We start from the raw sequence: 25,300 nt of genomic DNA on the forward strand, positions 1-25,300 counted from the left end.
ATACATTAACCATTTGAAAATTGCCGATCTACAAGTTCACAATGCGTCGCGATGTGACGCATTGTGAGCTTGTAGATCTTTTTCAAATATTTTCAAATGATTTTTCTAAATTGAAAACTTGTGAAATAGGACAATCTGCGTAACGAGTACTTTTACTTATGGTACTTTAAGTATATTTTGATGCCAATACTTTTGTACTTTTACTCAAGTGCATTTTAAATTCTGGACTTCTACTTGTAACAGAGTAATTCTACATTGCAATATTGATACTTTTATTCAGTACTTTTACCACCACTGTAAGACACAACAAGAAGCCATAACTGTCTGGGAGCTCTAGCTGTTATATACTCTATTTAAATTTTATGAAACAGTAAATAAGTAAATCTTTCTGCAGGAAAAAGACATACGAAACAAAATATGTTTATTACGTTTAATAACAGAACATCATATAACAAAACTGTTAAATAGCAACTGTAACAGCATTCCTCTCAAGTATATTCTCAAATACTGAGATAACCAGACAAATTAATATCAGTAAGAAGAGTAAAAACATGTTGGATGTAGTATGTTGTATTAGTAGTATTAGTATTAATTGTCCTCTTAGGCAACCTGAGTTTCAAAACATGGAAGTGGAAGTTGAAATAAACAAAAGTAGTTACTACTCAGCCATAAAAGTAATAAACATTTAGTGTTAAAAGAGTTTCATACATTTAAAGTGCAAAGAAAGTCAGAGTGTGAAGAAAACACCAGTGGTTGCAAGAAAGGTCCTTCTTGGAAGGTAAATCAGGATCATACAGTATATATACAGTAGAAAAAATATACACAGAAAATGATAAAAGGCAGCAAGGGCTATTTGATGGTCCCAAGATTCTTGCACCTTTAACACACAGTCCTCACAGAGTTATATGGCGGCGCGCCGCGCAACTCACGCTTGCTGTGGCCACTCCTCACATAACTAGGAGAAACATTTATTTTTTTTCCCCGAAGCTGCTAGCAAATGGAAAACAAATGACAAATAAAGCAGTCTTGAGTTAAATACAAGTCCATTTGGTCCCTCAGCACTGCTAAGCTTTCATCTGACCCAGACATCAAGTCATACCCATAACGACACCATGAACATAGTGTTTCAAAATTCTATATATGTATTGTTTATATATGCTTGAATTGTGTAAAAAGCCGATGTAGTGTATTAAGTTGGTGTGTTGGATGGTGTGTTGTGTTAAGGAAGAGATAGTCAGAGCGCAAGTATTTCGTTGTATATAATATACGGCAATACAGTTGAACTTGAACTGAACTGTAGTGGTTTGACAACATCAATAGATTTTCATTCAAAGCCTGTGATTAACTCGGTGTCATCCCATCCCAGGTCCCTCCAGCTGGAAGATAATAGCAAAGCATTAGGCAGTCTCACTTTGCTCTAACAGACGTTCCAGGTTTCTTTTTTTTTCTTGGAGGAAGTGGCCTCACATCCGCTTCCGGTTTCCACAACTTTACTTGTGTGACTTGAACTAAGTTTCTGAACTGTTTCTTTTAACCCATTTAGACCTGAGGCCGATTCTAAAAACGCCTTCTAAAACCTAACCATAGTTTTCTGAAAAAGTCCAAATTCTTACTAAAAATAAAAAATAAAAAATGATGTTACTATATGTATAGCAACAACTAATGAGACACAGAGGTGGCATCCGGATTGAAAGGTATAACAACGTATAGGTAGCAACAGGTCTCAATGGGCTAAGAGGGTAAACAGCGGATTTATGCTCTTGCGCAACTACTTCCTCTGAACACCGAAACCCATTGCTCAAACCAATCTAGCCCCAGCCTTTCCTCGTACTATGGTGTCACTTGCTGTATATAACTGATTGAACAACACAGACATACTATGAAGTATAAATTAGGTTTTGGTATGTTTGGGTGCTCACTGGACTGCAATATCAGCCCACAGCCGTGGTCCTAGACATGTGTGGAGGAGTCTGGAGGTGGGTGGGTCAGGAACAGACCATCATTATAGTTGCTGGCGAAGCTGGTGTGGTAGCTGGGGCTGCTCCTACTGGGGGAGCGTGGTTGAAGCTGAGACTGGGATCCAGTGGATCTGATAGCTGGTCGGCTCTCAGCCTGACACAGCTTCTGGATCAGGAAACGCTTGTCACGGCCCTCCTGTGGAACACAGAGATAAGATGAGTGTCCTTTCACATTGTAGTCCCTTTCAGACCACAATAAACATACAGTCTTGGAAAATTGGGAAGATATCTATTTTTTGTGTGTGTGGAGTATACAGTACTCACCATGGCTAGCTGATCCCTGAGCTGGTTAATGACTCTCTTGTGAGCTCCAGCTAGAGCAATTACATAAAACATGGCCAAACTGTGGAAGATATTGAATCAGTGTTATTGTACAAGCATAACGAGTAGGCTACATAAAAGTTACTCTACAATTAATTGAAACGGCTAAACACAGAAAACACCAGTTTTAGCTCATAAACCCATGAGTATATGAATATTTAGTATACATTAAAGCTTTTTGACAAGAGGCACTATGAAAATACCTATTTACTATAATCACCATCATTGCTGAGAATAACCCTACAAAGCGTAGCTGTATATTGGCCTGAAACCATACCATGTGATGACCAAGAAGGAGACGGCAAAAGCCTCTGAGGAGATAGCATGGAGGAAGGTACTGGCTCCTGTGGGAAGCTGGGATACGGTCCTTGGCACTACCTCCCATGAGGTGGTGTAATTAACAAATGGTCCGCAGGCCTGGGAACACCTTATCCTGTGAAGGAATGACAGCTCAGTTAAGTCTAGTTGTACATTAGACTACTAAAAAGCTATTGTATTATTTAGGAGAGTAACTTACAATTTACATTTAGGTATTTAGCAGACGCACTTATCCAGAGCGACTGCTCTGGTAAATGGCATGAACCTAGTGGTGTGTTCTACCGTGTTACGCTATATACAGTAAGTACTGTCCCAGAAAATTTGAAAAAAATCGTATACCGTCTGCTAACCATCCGAGGTAGCGTATCTGATATGCAGGAGGAGGGGCTGGGGGCATGTGGACTTCAATAGCCTTTTAAGTGATAATGTGGCGTTCGAGGTGAAGGCTTATGTGTAGCTATTGAGGTGATAATGACCGCTAGCCATGGGAGTTTTGAAGTAGTTCACACATATAAATGATATGAGTGAATGAGTGGTTATTTCATTCGGTGACCACGCGGTTATTTCATTCAGTGACCGTGCGGTTATTTCATTCAGTGACCGTGCGCATGAGCGCATGGGAGGGAATAATTATTATACCCTCCGAAAAACCTAGAACACACCACTGCATGAACCCTAGAGGGAAACCAGTTGAATATCAAACCTAGTGTCTGTCCAAAAAAATCTAAATATTTGTTTTAAATAATAATATATATAATAATAATTTACAAAACAACATTGTCATCCACACTACTCACTGTGCCATGCCAACAGTGACTGGCAGGCAGGCCAGAGCAAGGCCTATAAGCAACACAACCAGGAAGAAGAAGTTGGAGCTGGAAGCTCTGAAAGGACGTGTGGCTGGACGGCAGTTGTAAACCAAAGACACCTGTAAAATTATAAAGTGTGGTTGTCACAAAATCCCAAGGCGCAGGCGGACTTGTCTCGTATCACACAGTTTAGGAACCAGTGGCCAGTGCTTAAGCTATTATGTATATTTCACATACAGTGATATTCATAATTATGACCTGGCTTTTGTCCCAGCCATCACTATAATTGTCTTACAACCATGGTTGGCTTTAATTTCAGTTCCTTCAAAACCCATGACATTTGTTTTATCTTGGTAATGTCCAATAATATACATCATAAAGAAAGGTGAATTAACAACAATACATTATAAATTGCCACCAAAGAAGATAATGGATGACCTTTCCTCTGTCGTTCATGTTTGCCTTAACAACAAATAGTTCTGGTGAAACGTAACATCTTACCTTTTTGATGTAGAAGATAATGAAGTACTTAATGATACAGATGGCAGGCAGCAGGGGGCAGTAGAATGTGCCGATCCAACAGATAGTCTGCCCATAGACAATCTCCAGCACATTCTGAGGAATAGCAAACTCCTGCTGGCCCCACCATTTAGCAAGGCCACAGTCACAGAAGTTCACTATCAACCTGATGGGGACAGGCCACAGGAAGGACACAGTCACAGTAGTTCTCTATCAACCTGACAGGCCAGAGCATGGACAGCTGGATATACTTGAGTTTGTATATGGTCATCAGCAGTTCTGCATGGGCAACAGCTTCAAATCATATGCATACTTGTTTCAATTTACAATTTAGGCATTTATCAGATGCTCTTAACCACAGTGACTTACAATTAGCAAGGTAATCACATACTGTACATAGAATGCAGACAGTGTGGTGTGCCTCAAGAAACTAGGATCCCAGGTAGACCAAGAACCTTTCACTTGATATACTTTGAAGCTGTTCTCCAAAACAGAGTTTGGCTATTTTGTAAAAGAAAGGGAAAAAAAGATAGGGACTTACCTCCGTGGAAACTCCACAAAGAGAGTGACAGCCGCGATGATAATGAAGTCAAAGATGGTAAGTTTGTACATCTCTTGCCCCACACGGGTCTCCCAACACTTTGCAACAGCATGGGAGTTAAGAGTAGCATGAATTAATTGACTGCACCAGGCTCAACAATAATGATAACATGCAGTGTTATCAGTAGGGTGTATGAGTATGTCTGAGCACTCAAGACTCACAAAGGACAGCTGTGCTATATTATAGCAATGTACATCCTAAAAAGAATTTTAGGACCCTTTAATTACCAACAGGGAAGTTTCACATCTGCTGTATTAACGTTATAGTATATCTATCACTACCATCCATGACAGGCAAGACTAAATAAATGTACTTGTCTATTAGTCAATGGAAAAAAATATATATATACAAAATTAGGACATGAAACAATCGTTTCATTATGTGTCATAAGATTAGCCTCTAGTTTGAGAGTAGTAAAGTTTGAATAAAGAGAGTCTAACCAGCAAATAATTGCAATAATCCCTCTTCCTCTTTATTTGTAGAAGCATGTATAGTAGACTGGATATAAGATGACAACATAAAATGCAATAAAAAACAGTGTTCTTGTGGTGGGTTGTCCCTTTTCATTAGGCCTTGGCTTAGTCTGTTTAGCTGTTCCGGTACCGGTGCTGTGTCACTCTTGCAAAACCATCAACTGTGCTGCCGATAAATGTTACTTTAACGTTACCACCGTCAAACTAGAGGCCATTAAACCAACCTGGCATTGGGTGGCTGGGTCACATTGAAAGAAATGAAATGCCTAGCTGTCAATTGCTACTCTTTCGAAATACAATACAGTATATGCACTTACAGAGTATAGCTGATGGTTGTAGCCACATTCACAGGGCCCATCCTTACACTTAGTGATCTGAGTCCAGAGAGAGAAGAGCAAAACCCCAATACTGGTCAACCTCATGAACACACACCTGGAGAGAAGGGGGAAAAGAAAGACACCAATGACTGGAACATGTGTTTTTTTACGATGACTTGAAGATCTGTATAAATAGCAAAACAATTAGTTGACACTATCTTTACCACTGCTAGCTTGAAATTGATTGGTTCTAGAAGGAACAATAAAATTAAGTTTGATGGGTCCTCACTGATGGGCCAATTCTATCTTTAGCATTAGGAATGAGGATTTCAGAGCAACTACCTACCTCATGAGAGTGAAGCGGATCTCAAACGCTGGGGAGTAGTCCTCGTAGTTGATGATTAGAGAGAAAAGGAGGGGAGTGAGGAAATTGGCTGAGGTGATAACAATGGAAGGCAGGTACTCATAGATGAGATCCACTATGAAATTCTCCTGCAACACAGTAGAAAGAACTAGTTATCCGGATGTGTTCTCTGCAATGATCTTTGAATCCCTCTGTTAGAAACAATAAACTAGGACCCCCCGCCCCCTCCACAGGCGGTAAAAACCCTAAGTTTAGAAAGGCTCCTGAATATCCTGATGTAGTCAGAAAACGAACCTTTGTCATCTGGGCTTTCTGGGAGAAGATGGTGGCTTTGTAAATGCTGTAGAAGCAGGCAGCCAGCACAGCAATGACAAAAAGGTTTAGGATGAGGCGGATGACATAAATACGACATCTCTCCTTGCGGGTGCGACCTGCTATTTTCTGCTTGATCCTTTCCTCCTCCAAGTCCGTCTAGCAACAGAAAAATAATAAGGAAGGAAAACGGTTTCAAATGTGAAAAATTAAAAATACAGAAGCAATAAACAAAACAATATGATATGTTTTTGAAGCGGATATGAAGGGGAAAATGTTACAGGTCTTGAAAAGAGTTAATCTGTGCCTCCAGACTGAGCAACTCACCCTAAGCTCATACAGCAGGCTGCTCCTCTTCAGCCGTACAGCATTGTCGTTGGTAATGCAGAAGTCCCAGCCCGAAAATATTTTGTTACAGAAACTCTGGAATCGATCCTCATCTTGAACCAGGTTACGCTTGAAGCCTGCGGCAGACCTGGTGGGAAAGAGTCATCTATGGTGGTCACAGATCCCTCCTACTTGTCAAGCAAACCTTTTAAGCCAATCATTTCATTTAACAAAATATGTAAATACGTTTTTTGCTCTTTAAAAAAAAAAACAATACTTTTTAGTACCTTTTAACAATCCAAATGAGACTGAGGAAGAGGTAGGCTATGGTGACCAGCAGGTAGGCCAGAGGCAGGTTGTAAGTAAAGTTTGGGAAGTGGATGAAGTCCACCTTGTAGTAGCCATAGAAAAGATAGGTCTGCTCTAGAAAACCCTGTGGATCAAACACAAGAGGTTAGTGGGAATCCAAAAACAAACCTCTCTCTCTTCCAAACTCGCACAATAAAGTTTCACACTGACAGCAGAGAAGAAAAAGGAACTATAAAGACATACTCCGCCTGAGAGCAGGTCTGTGATGTGCTCATGATAGAGGACAAGGCCTCGACGAGAGCTGCTCGGATACGAACTGCAAGAGCTGCCTGTGGTGGAACACGTTAAGATAAAACATGAATCCTAACAGAAATACAAGAGGAACAGTGCTGTTACTGTCTCCAAGAACAGACCTCTTCATGGGTGTGCATTCCTCAACGTATTCTCATTCAAACTGCTCTGTATTGTTCTGATAAATTATTGTATTGTATATACAAATATGGTATAATTAATATATAGTCAAGCACAAAGCTAGAAATTTGTGGAAAAAAAGAACAATGGACAGCTCAAACACACTGCTATTCTAGTTGTGCATCATTATGAGAAAGCCAATGAAGCGACTGCATACCATCAGCCTGGTTGAAGGTGTTGTTGCCTGAAGCGTGGGGGGCAATGATGATGGGCAGCATGACGAAGCTGAACATCAACAGGAAGATGATCAGGTTGAGTAGGACCAGGAAACGCAGGAAGGAGAAATAAGACAGGATGCCCGTTCCAAACATCCCTATTGTATTAAAAGTAGAGAGTGTTAGTGAGGACGAGAGAAAGAAACAAACTCAGTACTAGCACAGGCTTATTACTGTAACACAACAATCTATACAAGTACTATAATAACCTCCTTAATAACAGCCTTACACCAAACAACTTTTAACAGATTTCACTTTTACACAATTTACAATGTCAGGATAAAATCATGAGAGTTTCGCTCTCGCTCCCATGTCCTCTTGGTCGTTTGGTCTGAGCTGTCTTAAATCAGCCTTATTCTCGTCTTGGTGGGTTTTGTTTTCCCAGTGGCCAATTATTTTTTACCCCTTTTTTCTCCCGAATGTAGTCGTTATTCCAAATAATTCCTCCCCACACACATTTCTGTGTTGTCACTGCTGTTGCATCCTAATGACTGACCTACCAGTGAGAAGCCCCCACCGGGAGGACGTAGAGCCTTCATCCTACTCCTCCCGCCCAACACTCCCTGCTGACAGGTGCCAGCCCGTACATGCAATGACCAATATCACCCACCCCGCACGGGTTCCTTCCCCCGAACTTCGCATAGACGCTCGACAAAGTCGGATGTACCATGGTGGATTCGAACCCACAACCTCTGTGGTTGTGGGTAGGGACTTTTACCACTGCGCCACCCGAGCGAACATGTCTTGGTGGTTTTGATAAAGTCTTTAGTCTTGGCACAGGCTCATGTGAAATGCAATGATGGGTGCTTATTGTTGAAAACAGGGTACATACATGGATGGTGAGTCCAATGGACTGTCTGCATTGGAAACATATTCACCAGTACCAACCCCATTTTATATAAAACATGGACAGGTCACATAGACAGGCACGCACAGATGCACACACTCAAATGACTGCAGCAATAGGCTTCTACTCATAGAAAATGGTGCTTTTATCCAAAGCACTTTACAATGTGTATGGTAAGCTATACAGTACATGTGTAGGCTATGTGTACTGTATAACATACAGCAGTCATGTTTTGTGTCCGTCCACATAGATTATTTGGTGAATATGAATTTTGCTTATAAACTGGACACTTCCTATAGGACCAGTGCCAGATGTAAGTGCATTTGTTATTTCTTCCCAAGATAATGCTCTTTGCAAAATTGTATAGTCTGTGATTAAAAACTCTCAAAAGTATTTTCAAATTCTTATGGTGTATGGTAGAAAGTAAGCACAGCTGTGCATCTCTGGGGAGGGGGGACATCTAAAATGCCTCTAGCCCCAAAGCCTAATTTATACTTTGTAGAACGATGGTGTCACTGATTTTCAAGCAAACATTTTCACTTGAAAATCAGTCATATATTTTCATCGAGCAGCACGGTGGTGCAATTCCGGTCTACTTGTCTCTCACCCTCAATTAGATGAATATCTCCCCTCCAGAGCTCAAGGGAGCTGAGCCATTCCCGGGCATCATCTCTCAGCCTCCTCAGACTCCGCCTGGTGCTTTGCCTCCACTGTTTCCAGCTGCTCAGGTCCCGAGCCTGCTTCAGGCGCTGGACACTTAAAACAGATGATTACCAACTTTTTTTTCCAACTGTTTTGTCAACAAAACAATGAAATTAAGTAAAGTGAAGTACAATAAATAATACAGTCTGAGTCAATTGAAAAAAACTAAACTATTATTATTTATTTATTTCAAGACAATATGGGACATTAACTTTAAGTAATGATTATGATTGCGATTGTCGATCAGCACCAGCATAAAATTGGTCAGATTTTTCTTTAGAAAGGGATGATAGAAATCTTTCTTACTTGTCTATCCGTTTCATGGCCATGGGCTTAGGCTGTTCTCTGACAGGCCTCTGTAGTGCTTGACTCTTCTGCTTCTCCTCAGGTCTGGAGGTGGTGGTGGTGACTGTGTTCCCCCATTTCCCACTGCCAGAGGAGCCTAGACGGTTTCTGGAGCCGCTTCTTTGCTTGGTGCTCTTGGCTGAAGGCTTCCTTCGGTACAGCAAGGACTGGTAGCTGGGAAGCTGATCCAGCAGTGGATTATTAGTGGATGGTCCACTATGAGAAGTGTAGAACACTGAAAAGACAGGAAAAATAAATTATGATTTTGAATGTTATGAAATAGGATGGAAACCAGAATGGACACTCTTTCTTCCGTTTCAGGTTTGAGATTGGCGGTCACCACTTCATGCTCTCAAGACTTTAAGTGAGCTACAGTTTTAATTCAATGCACTTGGACTGATCAATTGAACCAACTGATCAGAAGAGCATATTGATACAGTACATATCAACATGGTGATATATATTAAATTTCTGGCTATTTGTTGCATAATTAGAGTTGATATAACATAACTGTACAGTTGTCTCTCTCTCTCTCTCTCTCTCTCTCACTCACACACACACACACACACACACACACACACACACACACACACAAGCCCTGAAACATGACTGTTGTGACAGATGAGCGTCATGTGAACCATGGCTAACACACATTCTAGCCTTGTGTGTCGGACGAGACCAGTTCAACTGGAGACGTCCAGCTATATTCCCAACACCTTAACACCGCGATTACTGCTCACAAGTCCGACATCCCACAACCAACACCCCTGACCCTCCCTGAAGGAAAACTGTCAGATACTGGCTGATGAGCAAAACCACAATACATAATACACACAATATAGGAAAACAATAATTTCCATGGTTCTGTAGTAAATAGTAGACCAGCGGTCTAAAGTTAGCTTCCTTTCGTTAGCAACTTAGTTAGCAACGCGTAATAGAAGGTTCTAAGTTATTTCGAAACATCTATCCTGCCATCTTTTACCTGAGTTGTCTTCCATTTTCCGTTGTCGTCATGAAATAGTATTGCTCACTGAAGCAAAAGTGAATAGAAATATGCCTATTTGAGCTTGTCTGTCAACTTGTAGATAACTGTAGATAACTGTAGCTGCTGACAGGAACACAACAAAGCCCCGAATAACTTCCTGAATGTCCCATAAACTCCCATGGATCCAAGTATGGAGCGACACCGCCCTCCAGCTGACTCAACTGTCATGGCTCTAATAGCTCAGTAATAGTTCTCAAACCTTTTCGTGCCAATGACCCCCAAAGTGATAAATATCTGGCCGCGCACCCCCATCTGAAAATGTTTTGTGCCAGGGACCCCCAGAAGAGAAGATGTGTTTTTAAAAACATGTAAAATTATTCAACATTTTCCACAACACTTTCAAGATTTTTCAAAAATGTTCAAAAATAGCAGATCTACAAGCTCGCAAAGAGGGAAGAAGTGAAGCGCTGTGAGCTTGTAGATGTGCTATTTTTTAATAGCCAACGTATAAATTGATGACGTGGTTAAAATGAAGTATTAACACATTTAGCTGGGGACCCCCTGGAACCCCCCTAAGGACCCCTGGGGGTCCCCGGACCCCACTTTGAGAACCAATGCTCTAGCTAGCCTCTTACAATAATATTATGAAAATATTAATAATCATCATTTTCATCATCATCATCCATTCCATTCCAGTAAAACAATATTATTTAATTTGGTGCAAAAATACAATAAAATAATGTAATAGGCCTATTTTCAATCAATCAAATAACAAAAAGCAAATAGTAATACAAAATTATGATAATAAAATACTCAAACAATCGTGTGAAATAAATCAAATTAATAAGGCACAAAGTACAGCACAGAGACAAAATATTTTTAAATGATGGCAAACAGTAACCCTACTGCTTAGAAAACGTCTGACTGCAAATGCTGGCCCTGTTTGAAACCTTGAGTGTGGAGTTTCCCCTTTAACAGGTCATAATTTCTTGCCTGAGATCTGACACAAGCCCCTACAGACAATATTATTTGTAATTATAATTATATTGTTTGTAAAGTGCTGTATGAAAAACAGTCTCACTGACAGAGAGAATATGTTTTTGGAGGCAATGCAGACGTTACAGCAGATAGACCACATTGACACAATGTACAATATGTGCCCTTGAATCTTAATTGTTTCATGCCAATTAGTTTTATCTCTAGGGATTCATTCATCTTGACTTACTGCCAAGTGACCACATGCCACGGTATTCGAAATGGACTTTTACCTCAGCTACACTTCCTTGTAGCTAGGCAGCCCTCCCCTATGTGAGTGTTTCTCTGACTAGTCTACAGGTGAATCCTCAAACTTGGACTACTTGAATTGAGCTACAAGTTAACCTTTTTCAGTACAATAACCAGGTAAGCAGAATGGGAAAGCAGTACTACCACTAATATTATCTGTGTTTCTGATCTTTAGAATAGACAGATTCACATTTAACTTGATCTGAGCAGTATTGATCAGTTTTTCAGTAAGAAACTCAGTGACTGTCACTGATGTACGGTGCCATACTGCATCTGCACAGGTGGGCGTGAGCATCATTGTCCACTCAAATCGTTTTTCTTTTTAACTTTTAAAAGTTAACTAAGTTGTGATCTGATAAGACAAGATTTCTTTCTTTTTGAAGAACCTGCTTGCTTTCTGCATGCATTTGTTATTCAGATTCTTTATGCATACTTCGCTGGCTTTGAGTCAGCACCATATGACCACTTAATGGCGGTAGAAACCTTACCCACTGTGTGAATTAATAATGAAGAGATGAGTATGGGACCAGAGAGTTGAATTACACAGGTTTCCTCATGACAATCTTGCTGTCACTCTTTACTGGGCAAACCGCTCAACCTTAACATGATGGTTTCTACTAAACTTGACATGACTTATACGAAGCTGCTGGATCCTGAAAGCATTAGTCATAATGGCAAATACTTGGCTCTATGATACTATATACGGTATCATTGTAGATACCATTAATGCTACGTAATATAACCAACAAGTATCTAACAGCAGTTCTTTATGGCTTGTAGACTTGTACAACTTCCCGGACAATCCATGTACAAACGAGGGGCAGAGACCAGAAGGATCAACGTTGATTAAGAAAGGAACACATTAAGGATCATCACATGTCACGTTACAGCAATGGAGGATTATTCAACCCTGCATACCATGAGAGTGATACTCTGGAAATTGATAGAAGGTTTGATATTTTCATGTAAATGTTTGCCTAAATGCCCCCATTATGCATCAATGCTGTGTTCTCTTGATCACAATGAAGTTATTTTTGCTTTAATACGTTGTCTGCTTTGAGTGAGCTTACTATCTACACTAATCAGAGAGTATATGCTACACTATACACAATTAAACAGAAAGTAGTAGTATTATGCAAGGAGCAGCATGCTATTCAGAGTTTATGTTTGTTAGACAGTTAGAGTCAAGTCCAACCTCTCTTATTATTTTTGTTTCATTATCATAGACAATCATCATCATAATAAAATGTAGCTGTGTTTTTCACATCACAATTGAGACACATGATATTTTCCCGGAGGGGGAAATAACCCAACAACTTCCATTTCAGTTGACTTCCTGAACTGACTCAGAACCACTATGTATTTAGGATTAACCTTTTAACCGCAACATACTTAAGTGTCCCATATGACATATTTGGAATGCCATCCAGGAATCTCCAGCACGGTAACCCATATGCCAGGATTGAGCAGGCCAGGCAGGGAGGGAGGACAGAGAGGCACAGCCCATCGGTGGTCCAGTCCAATAATGATGCCCCCCTGGAGACAGTCCCATGGGGGGGCTGGAGGGAGCGAGACAGCCTCCCCATGGGGCCCATCTCAGCTCACCCCGAGAGCCCTGTATTACAGCATGACCGCAGTGAGTAGATTCTCTTCATGTGACTACTGAGCCTCAGGTGATTACACAAACCACCACAGTATTGGACTGTTTGGTACAGCAGTGGTTCTTAAAGTGGGGTTCTTGAAGGGGTTTCAGGGGGTCCCCAGCTAAATTAGTTAATATGTCACATCATAATCAGTTTATCTATTTCATACTTCATCTATTCAAAAATAGCCAATCTACAAGCATGGGCCTGTCTTCTATTTTCTTTTTACATTTTAGAGAAATCCTGAAAAGAATTATGACAATTTTGAATAATTCAGAAATCTTTAACACAAATCTTCTCTTCTGGGGGTCCCTGGCACAAAATATCTTTAGATGGGGTCCTTGACATTGATGTTTGAGAACCACTGTTGTACAGTACTGTGTGAATGGTATTTAGTGCTGCCTTGTAGCCATGACTAAAATAGAAGCCGTTGGTTTGGTTGTTTGGTTTTCTATTTGTGTTGCTATAATGTGACATATTGTGTCTGGTACCTCATTCAACAGTATACCTCCCTTCATTATTTTATAAGGTCACAGCACATTCCAAATCGACCATGCAGCACCTCCCTTGCACCATCCATCTAACACCATCTCAGGTAATGTTAATATATTGTAATAATTCACTCATAGATGTTGATATATTTTTGAGACACTTTCACTCTTGTTGCAAACTCTGACACAGTTGTTATGTTCAAATGGTATGTTGCTATGTAAATTGTGTGTGTGTGTGTGTGTGTGTGTGTGTGTGTGTGTGTGTGCGTGCGTGCGTGCGTGCGTGCGTGCGTGCGTGCGTGCGTGTGTGTGTGTGTGTATATATATATATATATATATATATATATATAGACTGATAGACAGGTAGACAGATAGACATATAGACAGATAGATAGATAGATGGATCTGTGTTGTTATCACATCTGGTTTACTGTCTCAACAGACATCGTAGTAGTATGAGTCATTTACAATTAAAGTTGAAGTGGTAGGTAGGTTTGTGTAAAAAAAAAAAAAATGCAGTAGCATTGTCGTCATACAGGCAGCTTTTCACATGCCTGGTATTATGAATCAGGGGGAATGATAACGCTATTTGCTTAGCACTCACATTAGTCCATACTGCTATCAGTCATTCTGTGGAGTGAAATACATTCATCTTGTCGTTTTATTTCTTTGTTACAAGAAACAGTATGGAGGAAGGTCTACTGTTTAAAAGTTATTTTTTTCATTAAATCCAAAGCGGCAGAATATGATTCATTCCTTTACCAGAAACAAGGGTTTTGACCATGACACCATTACAGAATAATTTTAGTTGAACCACGTAAAAAACAAACAAACTGGAGAAAAAAATAATAATAATAATTGCCTGATATGAAACCATACTGTATTTCTTGACCAAACTATGTAATGAAAATATGAAAAAAAGTGAAGTGGAAAACAAGAAATCGGTGAGTAATAAACAGGTATTCTGATCGCAAAGTTGGCAATTGATTACTCAGATTGTCACCCAGCTCCTTTTGCCTACCCAATCCTGGAATCTATAAACATTAATCATGCAGACAATTAGCCTAATAAATGCAAAACTTCTGGTCTTGTCCTTGTCCAGGTAACATGACAATGAGATGGAGGGGAATGGCAATGAGGAGAATGAGTATGTTCCCTGATGGTGACCCCGCCCATCAAGCCTTCTCAGAAAATGCCATCAGGAATGAGATGGAAAATGGTAAGAGCCTGTTTATGGTGATGAACATGATCCTATTGTCCCGGTGTCCCATGTGAATTCAGTGACCAAAGACTTAACATACTGTCAATAATGATGCACAAATATATATCAGTGTTACAGTCTAAAGCCTGATTTATATGTCAGGTTGTGTGTGACACCTTCTTACGACAAAGTATAAATTAAGCATAACACATAACATAAACATAAGCATTATGGATAAGCTAAGCATTAAGCATAACAGTATGTCCTGTCAGTAATGTGTCTGCTACCGAAACAGCATTCTGGAGTGTATGCAGAGATTGGTAGCATCTATCCATGTCTTCTCTCCGTTTTATTACAGAGGAACAGAACTTAGTCAAAGATCTTGTTGCCATGTCAACACGCGACCGAATCCGGGCCATTCGAGACCTCCCAATGACCGTTGAAGAGAAAAAACACATCAGGTACCTTTTGTGTCGCAAGTTAAAGATTACAAGCTCCCTTGGCATTGTCAATATGGACATAGTTCAACTTTATACCCTATTAGGGGTCATAAAATACTCATTCTGTATGCACATGGAATTGAGGCTTGACGTTTCGCAATGTTAGGTCATGCAAGAGAACTCAGATGGACACAAACACCTCAACCCATAGTTTAAACTTACATTCCACAAGTGATAATGTTTTGTAAAAGCTAACTGTACTGTATGTACAGTACAGTGATACCTGTTTTATACTGTTGTGATGATGGTATGGCTGTCCCCTCTGTCTTTTGTTTTTTATTATGATATTATATGACAACTGAATTTCCCTCGGGATCAATAAAGGTCTATCTATCAATATAACTGTGACAGGTCAATACTGTGCACTATTTTAGGTACATGTAATTAAATTATCATTATCATTGAGTTAAACTTTCATTATGGCTTATCTTTCTAGGAGCCAAGTACTGGTGTTCAAATCTACTAAGCGGTCTCGCCAGCTGACATGTTTCACAGACTGTTCAGAAAATGTCTCATTGGTGAGCATGAGTATCTACTGTACAATGCAAAATCATGAACGTTAATATTACACTTCCAGAGCTAAATTAGCTCAGGAATTTGCAGAGTAGAGTATTCTATTACATCGACATACAGTAAGCAATTTATGGCTGTTCTCAGACCATCTGTCTGCTCAGTCTTTCCGCAGGTGTGGCTCTAACATGACCATGGCTAGGCAGACTCTGGAGCTGTGGCAGGGCACCATGAAGGAGATTGGTGGCAAGTTTGGCACCAGCGTCCTCTCTTACTTCCTCTTCCTCAAATGGCTGCTGATGTTCAATGTCTTCTCCTTCCTGGTCAACTTTGGTTTCATCACCATCCCACTGATTACCTACGACTCTACACCCAATGTTCCCCCCAATGTCACCTTCAGGGGCCTGGAGATATTGACTGGAGCAGTGAGTTGAGACTCTTATTTAACCTCACATGGTTGTAGTAGACATCATTTGTGTTAAACATCTATAGCTGATTAATCAGCCCTTTAATCAGAATCAGAATTATGTAATTAAAACATAATGTACTGCAGTGGCACTGGTTCTCAAACCTTTTCATATCAAGGACCCCCAAATTGCATGTATTTGGCCATGGACCCCATCTGAAAATATTTTGTGCCAGGGACCCCCATACAAGATTTGTGTTGTTAAAATGTTTCAAAAATATTCAAACGTTTTCACATTAAAAAAATATCTACAAGCTCACAACGTGATGCTTTGTGAGCTATTTTCTAATAGCCAATGAATATAGGCTTAAAGCGGTTAAACTGATTTTGATGCTCTAGTAACTAATTTTGCCCTGGAACCCCTTCAAGGACCCCTGGGGGTCCTCGGACCCCACTTTGAGAACCACGGATTTACTGTATTGAGCATTTCTGCTATGATTTCCACAGGGTTATTTCAACAACACAGCCATGTACTATGGTGGCTACAGTAATGCAACCATCACAGGCCGTTTGGACTACAACATGCAGCTGGCGTATTTCTTCACCATAGCAGCCTACATGGTGCTGTGTGGAGCCTCACTCATTTACAGGTCAGCATGGGGCCCACACTGTTCAGAGTAACCTAGACCAATACACCACATGGAAAGGGAATGTAAATAATATCAACCTGCCATTTCTATCTGTCTATCTGGTCTTCAGTTACTGGCACCATTTCTTTTCATGTTCAACTATGACATCTGATGACACCGTTGAACACATATGGACTTGTACAGTAACATTATTTCAACAAAACGTGTTTACAAAAATGCTATGTTTTTAATACCTTCATATAATTGGTTCTGTCTAATGCTCATATAAAGATGGGACAATCTGTGTACTCACTCTGAGCCTTCATCTCATTGGTGGGCTATATACAGTTCAGAAAACTGCCTACCGATAATATCATCAATGGGGATTACAAGCTAATAGAAACTACAGCCTTTCTCTTACTGGAAAGTTAGCATGCTGAAACAGAAGCCATTGTTCTTGCATTCATAATAATAAATAAATAAAAAACAGTCTCTGAACTGTCCACAGCCCTGCTTTGAGACACAAGAGGTCTTATAATGAGCATTAGTGAGGACCAATTATATGAAGATAGTTTGAAAATTGGTCTGTTTATTTGTTTGTTTGTTTGTTTGTTTCCTTTGAATGCCTCCATGTAGCATGGCCAGTTCATTCCAGAGAAACTATGTTCTGGCAGACACAGCATCAGGAGGTGCATGGCAGCTATTGTGCAGTTGGGACTTCAGTGTAACCAATGAGAGGGCTGTGAGACAGCGCAAAAACAACCTCTGTGTCCAACTCAAGGTCATTCTTCTCTTCTCATTATTATAAGAAATGGAGAGACAAGGAGACCCCTGTTACTGAACAAATCATCAGAGCTTATACTAGACCATACCCGGTCGACGCATCCGTGGGGGGATATGCGCACATGATCTGGCAACCCGGGAGGTGACATTGTTTGACACATAAACGCTAATAAGAAGCTGAGATTTGATGAAATTGAAAAACGGGCTTCACAGTTAAGTTCAGATGGTAGTGGTCAATGGCTGTGTGCAAAATCAGAACAATTGGTCCAGCCACTGAGGAGAACCGGGTAGCTTCACCTACCACTACAGATACCTACTGTACCACTACAGACAGACAGAGGTTACTAGAATTATAGTAGGACTAGACCATACCCGGTCGACGCATCCATGGGGGGATATGCGCACATGATCTGGCAACCCGGGAGGCAGTTCGTCCCATTGCTGGGCAGCCCCATAACCATGGCGACAGTGTTTGACACAAAAACGCTAATAAGAAGCTGAGATTTGATGAAATTGAAAAAGGGGCTTCACAGTTAAGTTCAGATGGTAATGGTCAATGGCTGTGTGCAAAATCAGAGCAATTGGTCCAGCCACTGAGGAGAACCGGGTAGCTTCACGTACTCACCTACTCAAGACGGTTACTAGAATTATAGTAGGATAGTAGGATACTAGAGTTTTAACCTTTTAATAAAAAAACGTTTTGTCTTAACAAAAAAATATAACTTACCATATACAGTACCTTTAAACACATATTTTGTTGACCGGAGTCCCCCAGGCTCTAGACTAGGCCCCCTCCTTTTTTCCTCTACACCAATTTTTGTTTGTGAAAATAGCTGATCTACATGCTCACTGAGCTTGTAGATCAGCTATTTTTGCCAAAAGTGTTCACCCCAGAATAGGGACACTACAATTCATGATGTGGTTAAGAAAAAACAGTATATGTATAATATGAAAATATGACCATATCTAAGAATACCAAGACACATGTGCCAAAGAGTTTTCTCACCATCTCTCCAGGAGTCTCTAGCAGAGAAGAACCTGGAAGAAACGTTGACTGTGTCTGAGAAACTGAAACACTTTGCGCTCCACCTTGGTACCTGGTTCTTTTCCACCAGCCTGGCTGTTGGCTGTGGAGCTGGCATCTACTTTCTCAGCCAACATGAGCAGGAGGTATAAACAATAAACATAGCTACTAATATGCTATAGAGTCAAAGTATTGTTTTTCATAGTACAATAAAGGTAGTCTGAGGCATCCAATACCTAGAAAAGCCATCATACAGTACATAGAAAAGCCATCATACAGTACCTAAATGCATCCGCCTTGACTGTAACACCATTAAGGATGCTCTGTTCCCCCATAGAAATAGTTTTAAGCTTGGATGTAAATTGTTTTATGTCTTGAAGGAGACTGAAAATGGTTTTCTCATAGAGCACCAGATTTTATTGAGATATGGAGAGTTCCTGTGCAAATCATAATAAATATTTAAGGAAGTATGATGTCACAAACTGAAAAAAAAAGTCCATAGTTAGATAAGTCAATGACTTTGACATATTAAAAGCCAATACTTCCTGGCAGTAATATGTCATGACAGGTAATTTACCGGCAGCACAGGGTGCAGTTGTTTTCATTGTCAGCATTATCTCAGTATGACCTTCATCTCTTATCTTTACAGCAGACTACCGACATAACCAACTGGTCTTTGCTTCAAGAAGCAGAGACTCTCCTGGTTCCGTTTGTGGTGTCTTTGATCAACCTGGTTATCCCACTCTTCTATTCCCTTTTCAACAAGTTTGAGCACTATTCCAACCAACGCACACAAATCTATGCCCTCATAGTCAGGTTAGGCCACTTTATGGGCTACTGTTATCAATGTGAGCATACATTATTCAACAGCACCTGTGAGAAAACAAACAATTGCACTACATTATGAATACAACACAAGAGGGGTTTGTTTTGTTTGGTTCTCTCAGGAATGGAGGGATACTTAGGATTAAAAATATAATTTTATCTCCCCTTTTCAAGAAATGTCATCCTGAAGATGTCCATTCTGGGCATTCTTTGCTATTATTGGATGCATGAAGTGGCAAATAAGTTTTCGGTATGTTTTATTTAATTTTTTGTTAATGTTACAATTTCTCACCTAAACATATCATGTTTCTTTCATCTGAATTTTGATTCACTATCTGTCATGTTCACTGCAGTGTTGGGAGTCTGTTGTTGGACAAGCTCTGTACCGTCTCGTTATTGTTGACTTCCTGTTTCTCATGCTGGGATCCTTCTTTGGAGAATTTCTCAGCAAGTAAGTTTGATGATGTAAGTTTAATGAAATGTCTTTTATTGTGATTCTACATGAATAAGCGAGACAAAGTTAGTATCACAATTTGTTACAATAATGTCAATCTTTTAGTCTTGGAGAGATTGTACGCCACTCATACCTGAAAATACATTCCTGTGGACAGTTTATCATGTCTTTTTTCCCCAGTGTGATTGGAACCAGATGCCTACCAAGTCTTGGTGTTCCAGAATTTGATGTAGCTAGGAATGTCCTTGATCTCATCTATGCACAGACTCTGGCCTGGTAAGAAAAACGTAATGTCAAATAATTTCTAGTTTAACAACAGTAGCTCATACCAGAGCTGTCACTTGGACACATTATTTTACTCATGGCCATGATGGAACTTATTTTCTCACTACAGGATCGGAATCTACTTTGCTCCTCTGTTGCCTGTGATGCAGATTCTCAAATTCTTCATCCTGTTTTACTTGAAGAAGGTAACTAGAAGTTCACAAGGATGTTAATTTAACTCTGAGAGTGTACTGCAGAGTAAGGTTCAGTTTTTAACCACTTAAACCTAATGAATATTTGCCTATTTTTGCCGAATGTTCGCCTATTATGACATGCCCACAATAGGGATGCCAGGGTTCATGTGGTTAAATCATCCCTAAGGCTTTTACTGCGTTGTTAGGGGCTTCATTTGGCTGTAAGCTGAACTGCCATGAATAAAGACAGCCATAGTCAACTACAATGCCATAGATGCCAGGGCCTCTCCATAGCCTTCTAGGCTCATATTACTCTTTTGCAGACCTGGGTCAATTATTAATTAAAAATCCTTTCATTATATTGAAGGCTTGCTTAGTACATTTGGTTTGAGGAAAAGGCCGGTGGGGTTTAGACTTTTCAGGCAACCCTATTTGTCACAGATGAGATCAAGAGGTCCAAAGAAAGTAATCGACTTCATTACAAATAGTAATTTGACCCAGGAGTAAAGGGCTACTGAATGTTTCATGAAGATTCAATGGCCTCAGAGGCAGTTATTCAAAGCTGTTTTCCAAAACAGAATGAAACAAATGTTGTGTCTAAGTGAGGGTTTTGTGAACTTTAAAATTACATAAGCTAGCAAGAATAATCAATGGAGACAGCTATCAGAGAGGCAATGTGCAAATAGTGTAATATGTCCTTGTATTTTAGGGTGTCTAATAATTAGGCCGTTACGCTAAATAGCACAATTCATGTATGCCTGTATCCGTGCGTGTGTGCGTGCATGTGTGCGTGCATGTGTGTTTGTGTGTGGGTGTGTTTGCCAGGTCAGCCTGATCCAGAACTGCCAACCCCCACGGCGATCTAACCGGGCAGCTCAGATGCAGACAATCTTCATCGCCCTCCTCTTCATCCCTTCCTTTGTGGGAGCCCTGTCCATGGTTGCCTACACTGTCTGGAGGTACAGAGGTCCACACATCATCTACTGTACATCAGCTGTTTTCAATCATTTTCATGTCAAGGACCCGCAAATTGAAATGTATTTTCCCATGGGCCCCCACCTGAAGAAATGTTGGGCCAGGAGCCTCCATAAAATAAGTTTTGTGTTAAACATTAAACAAACACTTGCAATGCGGCTTATTGTGAGCTTGTAGATCTGCTATTTTCGAATAGCTGAAGTATAAAATAGAGTAAAAGTGGTTACATTGTTCCTCATTTTACTGGTTATTTATCTACCATGGTATCGAATCAATCCAAAACTATAAATTAGCACAAAACCAACAAGAACATCAGAACATGTGGTCTTTCCTACCACAGCCTGACCCCCTCAGAACAATGTGGTCCGTTCCGGGGCCTCAACAGTACAATCAGTGCCATCAATGTCTGGATGGAGGAGCTGGAGGGAATACCCAGTTCTCAATGGCCCATCTGGATCTACCAGAACGTCATTCGGAGTGAGATCTTCTACTTCCTCGTCACACTCATCATCATGTGAGTACTGTACTGCATGGAAGAAATAACATCATAAGCCTGTCAGGCTGTCGGTTGTAAATATTCAGACATTTCACCATTCATTTGTGTTTGACTGTTCAAACAAGGTAACATGGCGCTGTTTTACAACACACTTAATCATGTCGTGTGTGTGTGTGTGTGTGTGTGTGTGTGTGTGTGTGTGTGTGTGTGTGTGTGTGTGCGTGCGTGCGTGCGTGTGTGCGTGCGTGCATGTGTGCGTGTGTGCCTCCGTGCGTGTGTGCGTCTGTGCGTGCGTGTGTGTATGTGTGCGTGTTTTTCTTCATCTGTATTTACAATTTGAATGCCATTTACCTAGTCTAATATGTACTTTTCTCTTGTTTCTTTCAGTGTCATCATGTATATATTCTGGCAGGTCACTCAGGGACGCAAGCTGCTTATTGCTCTGCTAAAACAGCAGATAGTTAATGTGAGTACATGTGCAATGCTTCATTTTGTGCCATTAACTTTCGTTTCCCCTGTGTGGTTGCTCATTAACTCATTATCAGCTTAATTGCGGACTGTGCCTCTTCCCGACTGCACTAATTAGACTTTAACACTGCTGCTGGCATTCATCACTCACGCTACTTACCTACATACATTTGTCTCCTCTGTAATGGTTTAACAACATATACTGAAAACAAAACACTGGTTCAGATTCAAATTTGGAAAGAATGCCGCACTTCAGCTGTTGGAAAATAGCAGAGAAATGTTTCCAGTAATATGCATTTAAGGGTGTTTGTGTTTTTTTATTGTTTGGTATTTTGGACACACACTTGTTTTGTTTATACTTCTTTGACGTCCTCTCTTTTTTCTTTCCTCCTCACCGTTTCTTTCACCAGGAGGGGAAAGACAAGTCCTTCTTGTTGGAGAGGCTGCAGAGCCTCCAGAAATCTCAACCTAATAAGAAGAACAAACAGAGGAATCACAAAAAAGTGAGTCAGATGCAGTGGTGGAAAGTAACTAAGTACATTTACTCAAGTAACTGGAAACTTTTGAGGTACGTCTTGTACTTTACTTGAGTATTTCAGTTTTTTGATACTTCACTACTCACTACATCTCAGAGGCAAATATTGTACTTTTTACTCCACTACTATTATTTGAAAAATGTAGTTACTAGTTACTTTTCAGATTTAGATTTATATTAATACAAAAGCCCTATTTTTCGCAATGAGCTTGTAGATCTGCTATTTTCTAAAAGGTTAGTAGGGCTAGTAGGGTTACTACAAATCTTAGTAGGGCTACTTATATCAATTATATTATGTTTATGCCATTTCGTACTTTTTTTAAGTACATTTTTTAATGCAGGCCTTTTACTTGTAAGAGAGTATTTTTCCACCACTGGTCAGATGCCATCAAACAAAAGAACACACTTTTCTTCCTATAGTCAGTGGTGAATTTTCATATTTTCTCACTTCCCACAGCACACCAAACGGCGCTCAGGTGACCACTCCTCAGGTGGTCAGTCCAACTCCAACGTCATGATTCAGGCTTTGCTTGTTCGTCAGCAACTGGGCGACCGGGAGGAGAGAGGTGTGCCCATTCCCTCGTACATCTCCACCACCTCCATGCTAGCCCGTCAGGGTGCTGATGACGAACACGACGGAGCCGTTCACAGGACACGCCTCCCTTCAGAGCAGTGGCCTTCTTCCTCCTCTGCCGTCACACTGGCCATGCAAGCCAGGGAAAGGGTTGAGGGGCAGGAGGTGGGTGATGATCACTACAGGACACCGGCTTTTTCAGAGCGTCCCAATAACCGCTCTGGCACCAGCGCCACGATGCTGGCAATGGAAGCTAGACAAAGAGCAGAGGGGGGTTATTACAGGACAACGGATTCCACAGACAGCGTTATGATGCAGGTGATGCAGGCCAGGCAGAGAGCAGAAGAGGAGGATGGTGTTTACAGGGTGCCCGCTCCACCACAGAACCCAGCTCCCTCAGGGTCCAGTGCACTCATACAGGCGATGCTGGCCCGACAGCAGGCTCAGAATGAGTATGACGATGGCTACTGAGCAAGATGGACAGTAAGCCTACAGTGTCCAACTGTGGGGAAAGTAACAGAACGTGGGAATAGGAACCCTGATGTGTATGTGAATGTCATCCCCTAATTCGTATCAACCACTTAAGCCCTACGTTGTACGTTAAGAAAATTGTGAAAATAGCCAATCTACAAGCTCACAACGTACGGTATCATATCGCGACGACTTGTGATCTACTTATGGATCTATTTTAACTACTATATGACGTGCCCAAAATAGGGGCAACAGGCGTGGTTACGGGGAGTTCAGGAATGGTTCAATGCCATAACTCAAAAGTTTACATTACACTATTATGGACTATAACAGAGTAGGCAAACAGAACAAATCAAGAAAGTGCATGACCACTTCTTCACATTACTTGTTTATAACTATTGTGTTAACTATGTTTCTAAGGTATCCTTTGAATATGAAACATATTGGTACGACAATTAGTTTATAAATGAGTGCTAAGCTATTCCTTAAGTAATTTGTGTATCAAAAGCACATTTGTGCTTGAAGTTGTAGCCAATATGTGGCTGTCAGTGCTGTACATTATCTTACCTTTGAAATGTAAAGGAACACTACATTAGACTGTGTAAATTGTAATAAATAAGTTAATTAGTTACTGTCCCTGCTGGTATACAATTGTTATCAATAACTATTAATACAAAGGCGGCTGTCTTTTGCATTCAAGGCTGTTGGTATACAATACTGCCCTCTAGAGGCTATATGCATTAGTTGCCCCAGAGTAGGTATAATCAACGAGGTTTAATTGTCAGTAGTTTTCTGAAATAATGCAGACAATGAACTTTGTTGACATCGTGGACAAGAGCGAAAACATAATCTCCGTCCCTGGCCATTCTGGCCTGGCAGAGATAATAATACTTATTATTTCTAAATAAATTGAGATCTGTATGCGTACAGTCAAAGGAAATACATTATACTTTATACTGTAATGTAATACTTTATGAAATTAAATGGACAGATTGTGTTGATTTAATATGTAGAGACAGACTATTACACAGAGGTGTATTTCTCAGCAGGGGTGCAAAAGTCAGCATAAAATCTGTCAAAAGCTGACACTTACAGTAGACTTCCCTCTTATTTGTTATCTAATAATCTCTGTTCTGTTGTGTTCTGATCTGTTCCGTTCCGTTCTGTTTTGGCAAAACCATTATATACAGTATCAACATTAATGCGTTTATTCTCCCAACTGACACAATGGGCACCAAATAGCCACATTCCAGAGCCCTGCTTTGCATTAAGAAAACATGAAACACCTGCACATCGCTGGTAGTGGGATACTGTAAATCA

The 25,300-nt window shown here is 40.4% G+C and overlaps 2 protein-coding genes across 2 annotated transcripts; one reads left to right on the top strand and one right to left on the bottom strand.

Annotated features, from left to right (window-relative positions):
• Positions 1–1,732: 1,732 nt before the first annotated feature.
• On the bottom strand, positions 1,733–10,401 carry tmc7 (transmembrane channel like 7). The gene is made up of 16 exons (XM_084044356.1): positions 10,251–10,401; positions 9,230–9,503; positions 8,829–8,977; positions 7,317–7,472; positions 6,932–7,017; positions 6,667–6,812; positions 6,380–6,527; positions 6,035–6,211; positions 5,723–5,868; positions 5,377–5,491; positions 4,527–4,624; positions 3,968–4,151; positions 3,455–3,585; positions 2,617–2,772; positions 2,283–2,361; positions 1,733–2,154 (listed from the first exon to the last, which is right to left on the bottom strand). The coding sequence occupies exons 1-16, from the start codon at positions 10,264–10,266 to the stop codon at positions 1,951–1,953; spliced, it is 2,265 nt and encodes a 754-aa protein (XP_083900482.1). The 5' UTR covers positions 10,267–10,401; the 3' UTR covers positions 1,733–1,950.
• Positions 10,402–12,956: 2,555 nt separating this feature from the next.
• tmc5 (transmembrane channel like 5) lies at positions 12,957–23,980 on the top strand (the record flags this gene model as incomplete). Its single annotated transcript, XM_084085378.1, has 19 exons — positions 12,957–13,173; positions 13,710–13,775; positions 14,774–14,890; positions 15,231–15,333; positions 15,809–15,890; positions 16,047–16,307; positions 16,796–16,938; positions 17,554–17,698; positions 18,718–18,870; positions 19,374–19,540; positions 19,724–19,799; positions 19,903–20,000; positions 20,184–20,279; positions 20,398–20,473; positions 21,287–21,420; positions 21,777–21,950; positions 22,320–22,398; positions 22,811–22,903; positions 23,393–23,980. 19 exons carry the CDS (start codon positions 12,957–12,959, stop codon positions 23,978–23,980), a joined length of 2,868 nt encoding a protein of 955 aa, XP_083941504.1.
• Positions 23,981–25,300: the final 1,320 nt, after the last annotated feature.

Source organism: Gymnoscopelus microlampas, assembly GCF_963454915.1.
Source record: "Gymnoscopelus microlampas genome assembly, chromosome: 2".
Lineage (NCBI taxonomy): Eukaryota > Metazoa > Chordata > Actinopteri > Myctophiformes > Myctophidae > Gymnoscopelus > Gymnoscopelus microlampas.

Bases quoted from the DNA above. Each gene is read 5' to 3' on its own strand.
- tmc7 (XM_084044356.1), bottom strand. The intron at 8,978-9,229 runs GTAAGAAAGATT...ATCTGTTTTAAG, and splicing joins GCCATGAAACGGATAGACAA to TGTCCAGCGCCTGAAGCAGG. The intron at 7,018-7,316 runs GTATGCAGTCGC...GTTCCACCACAG, and splicing joins CACCTTCAACCAGGCTGATG to GCAGCTCTTGCAGTTCGTAT.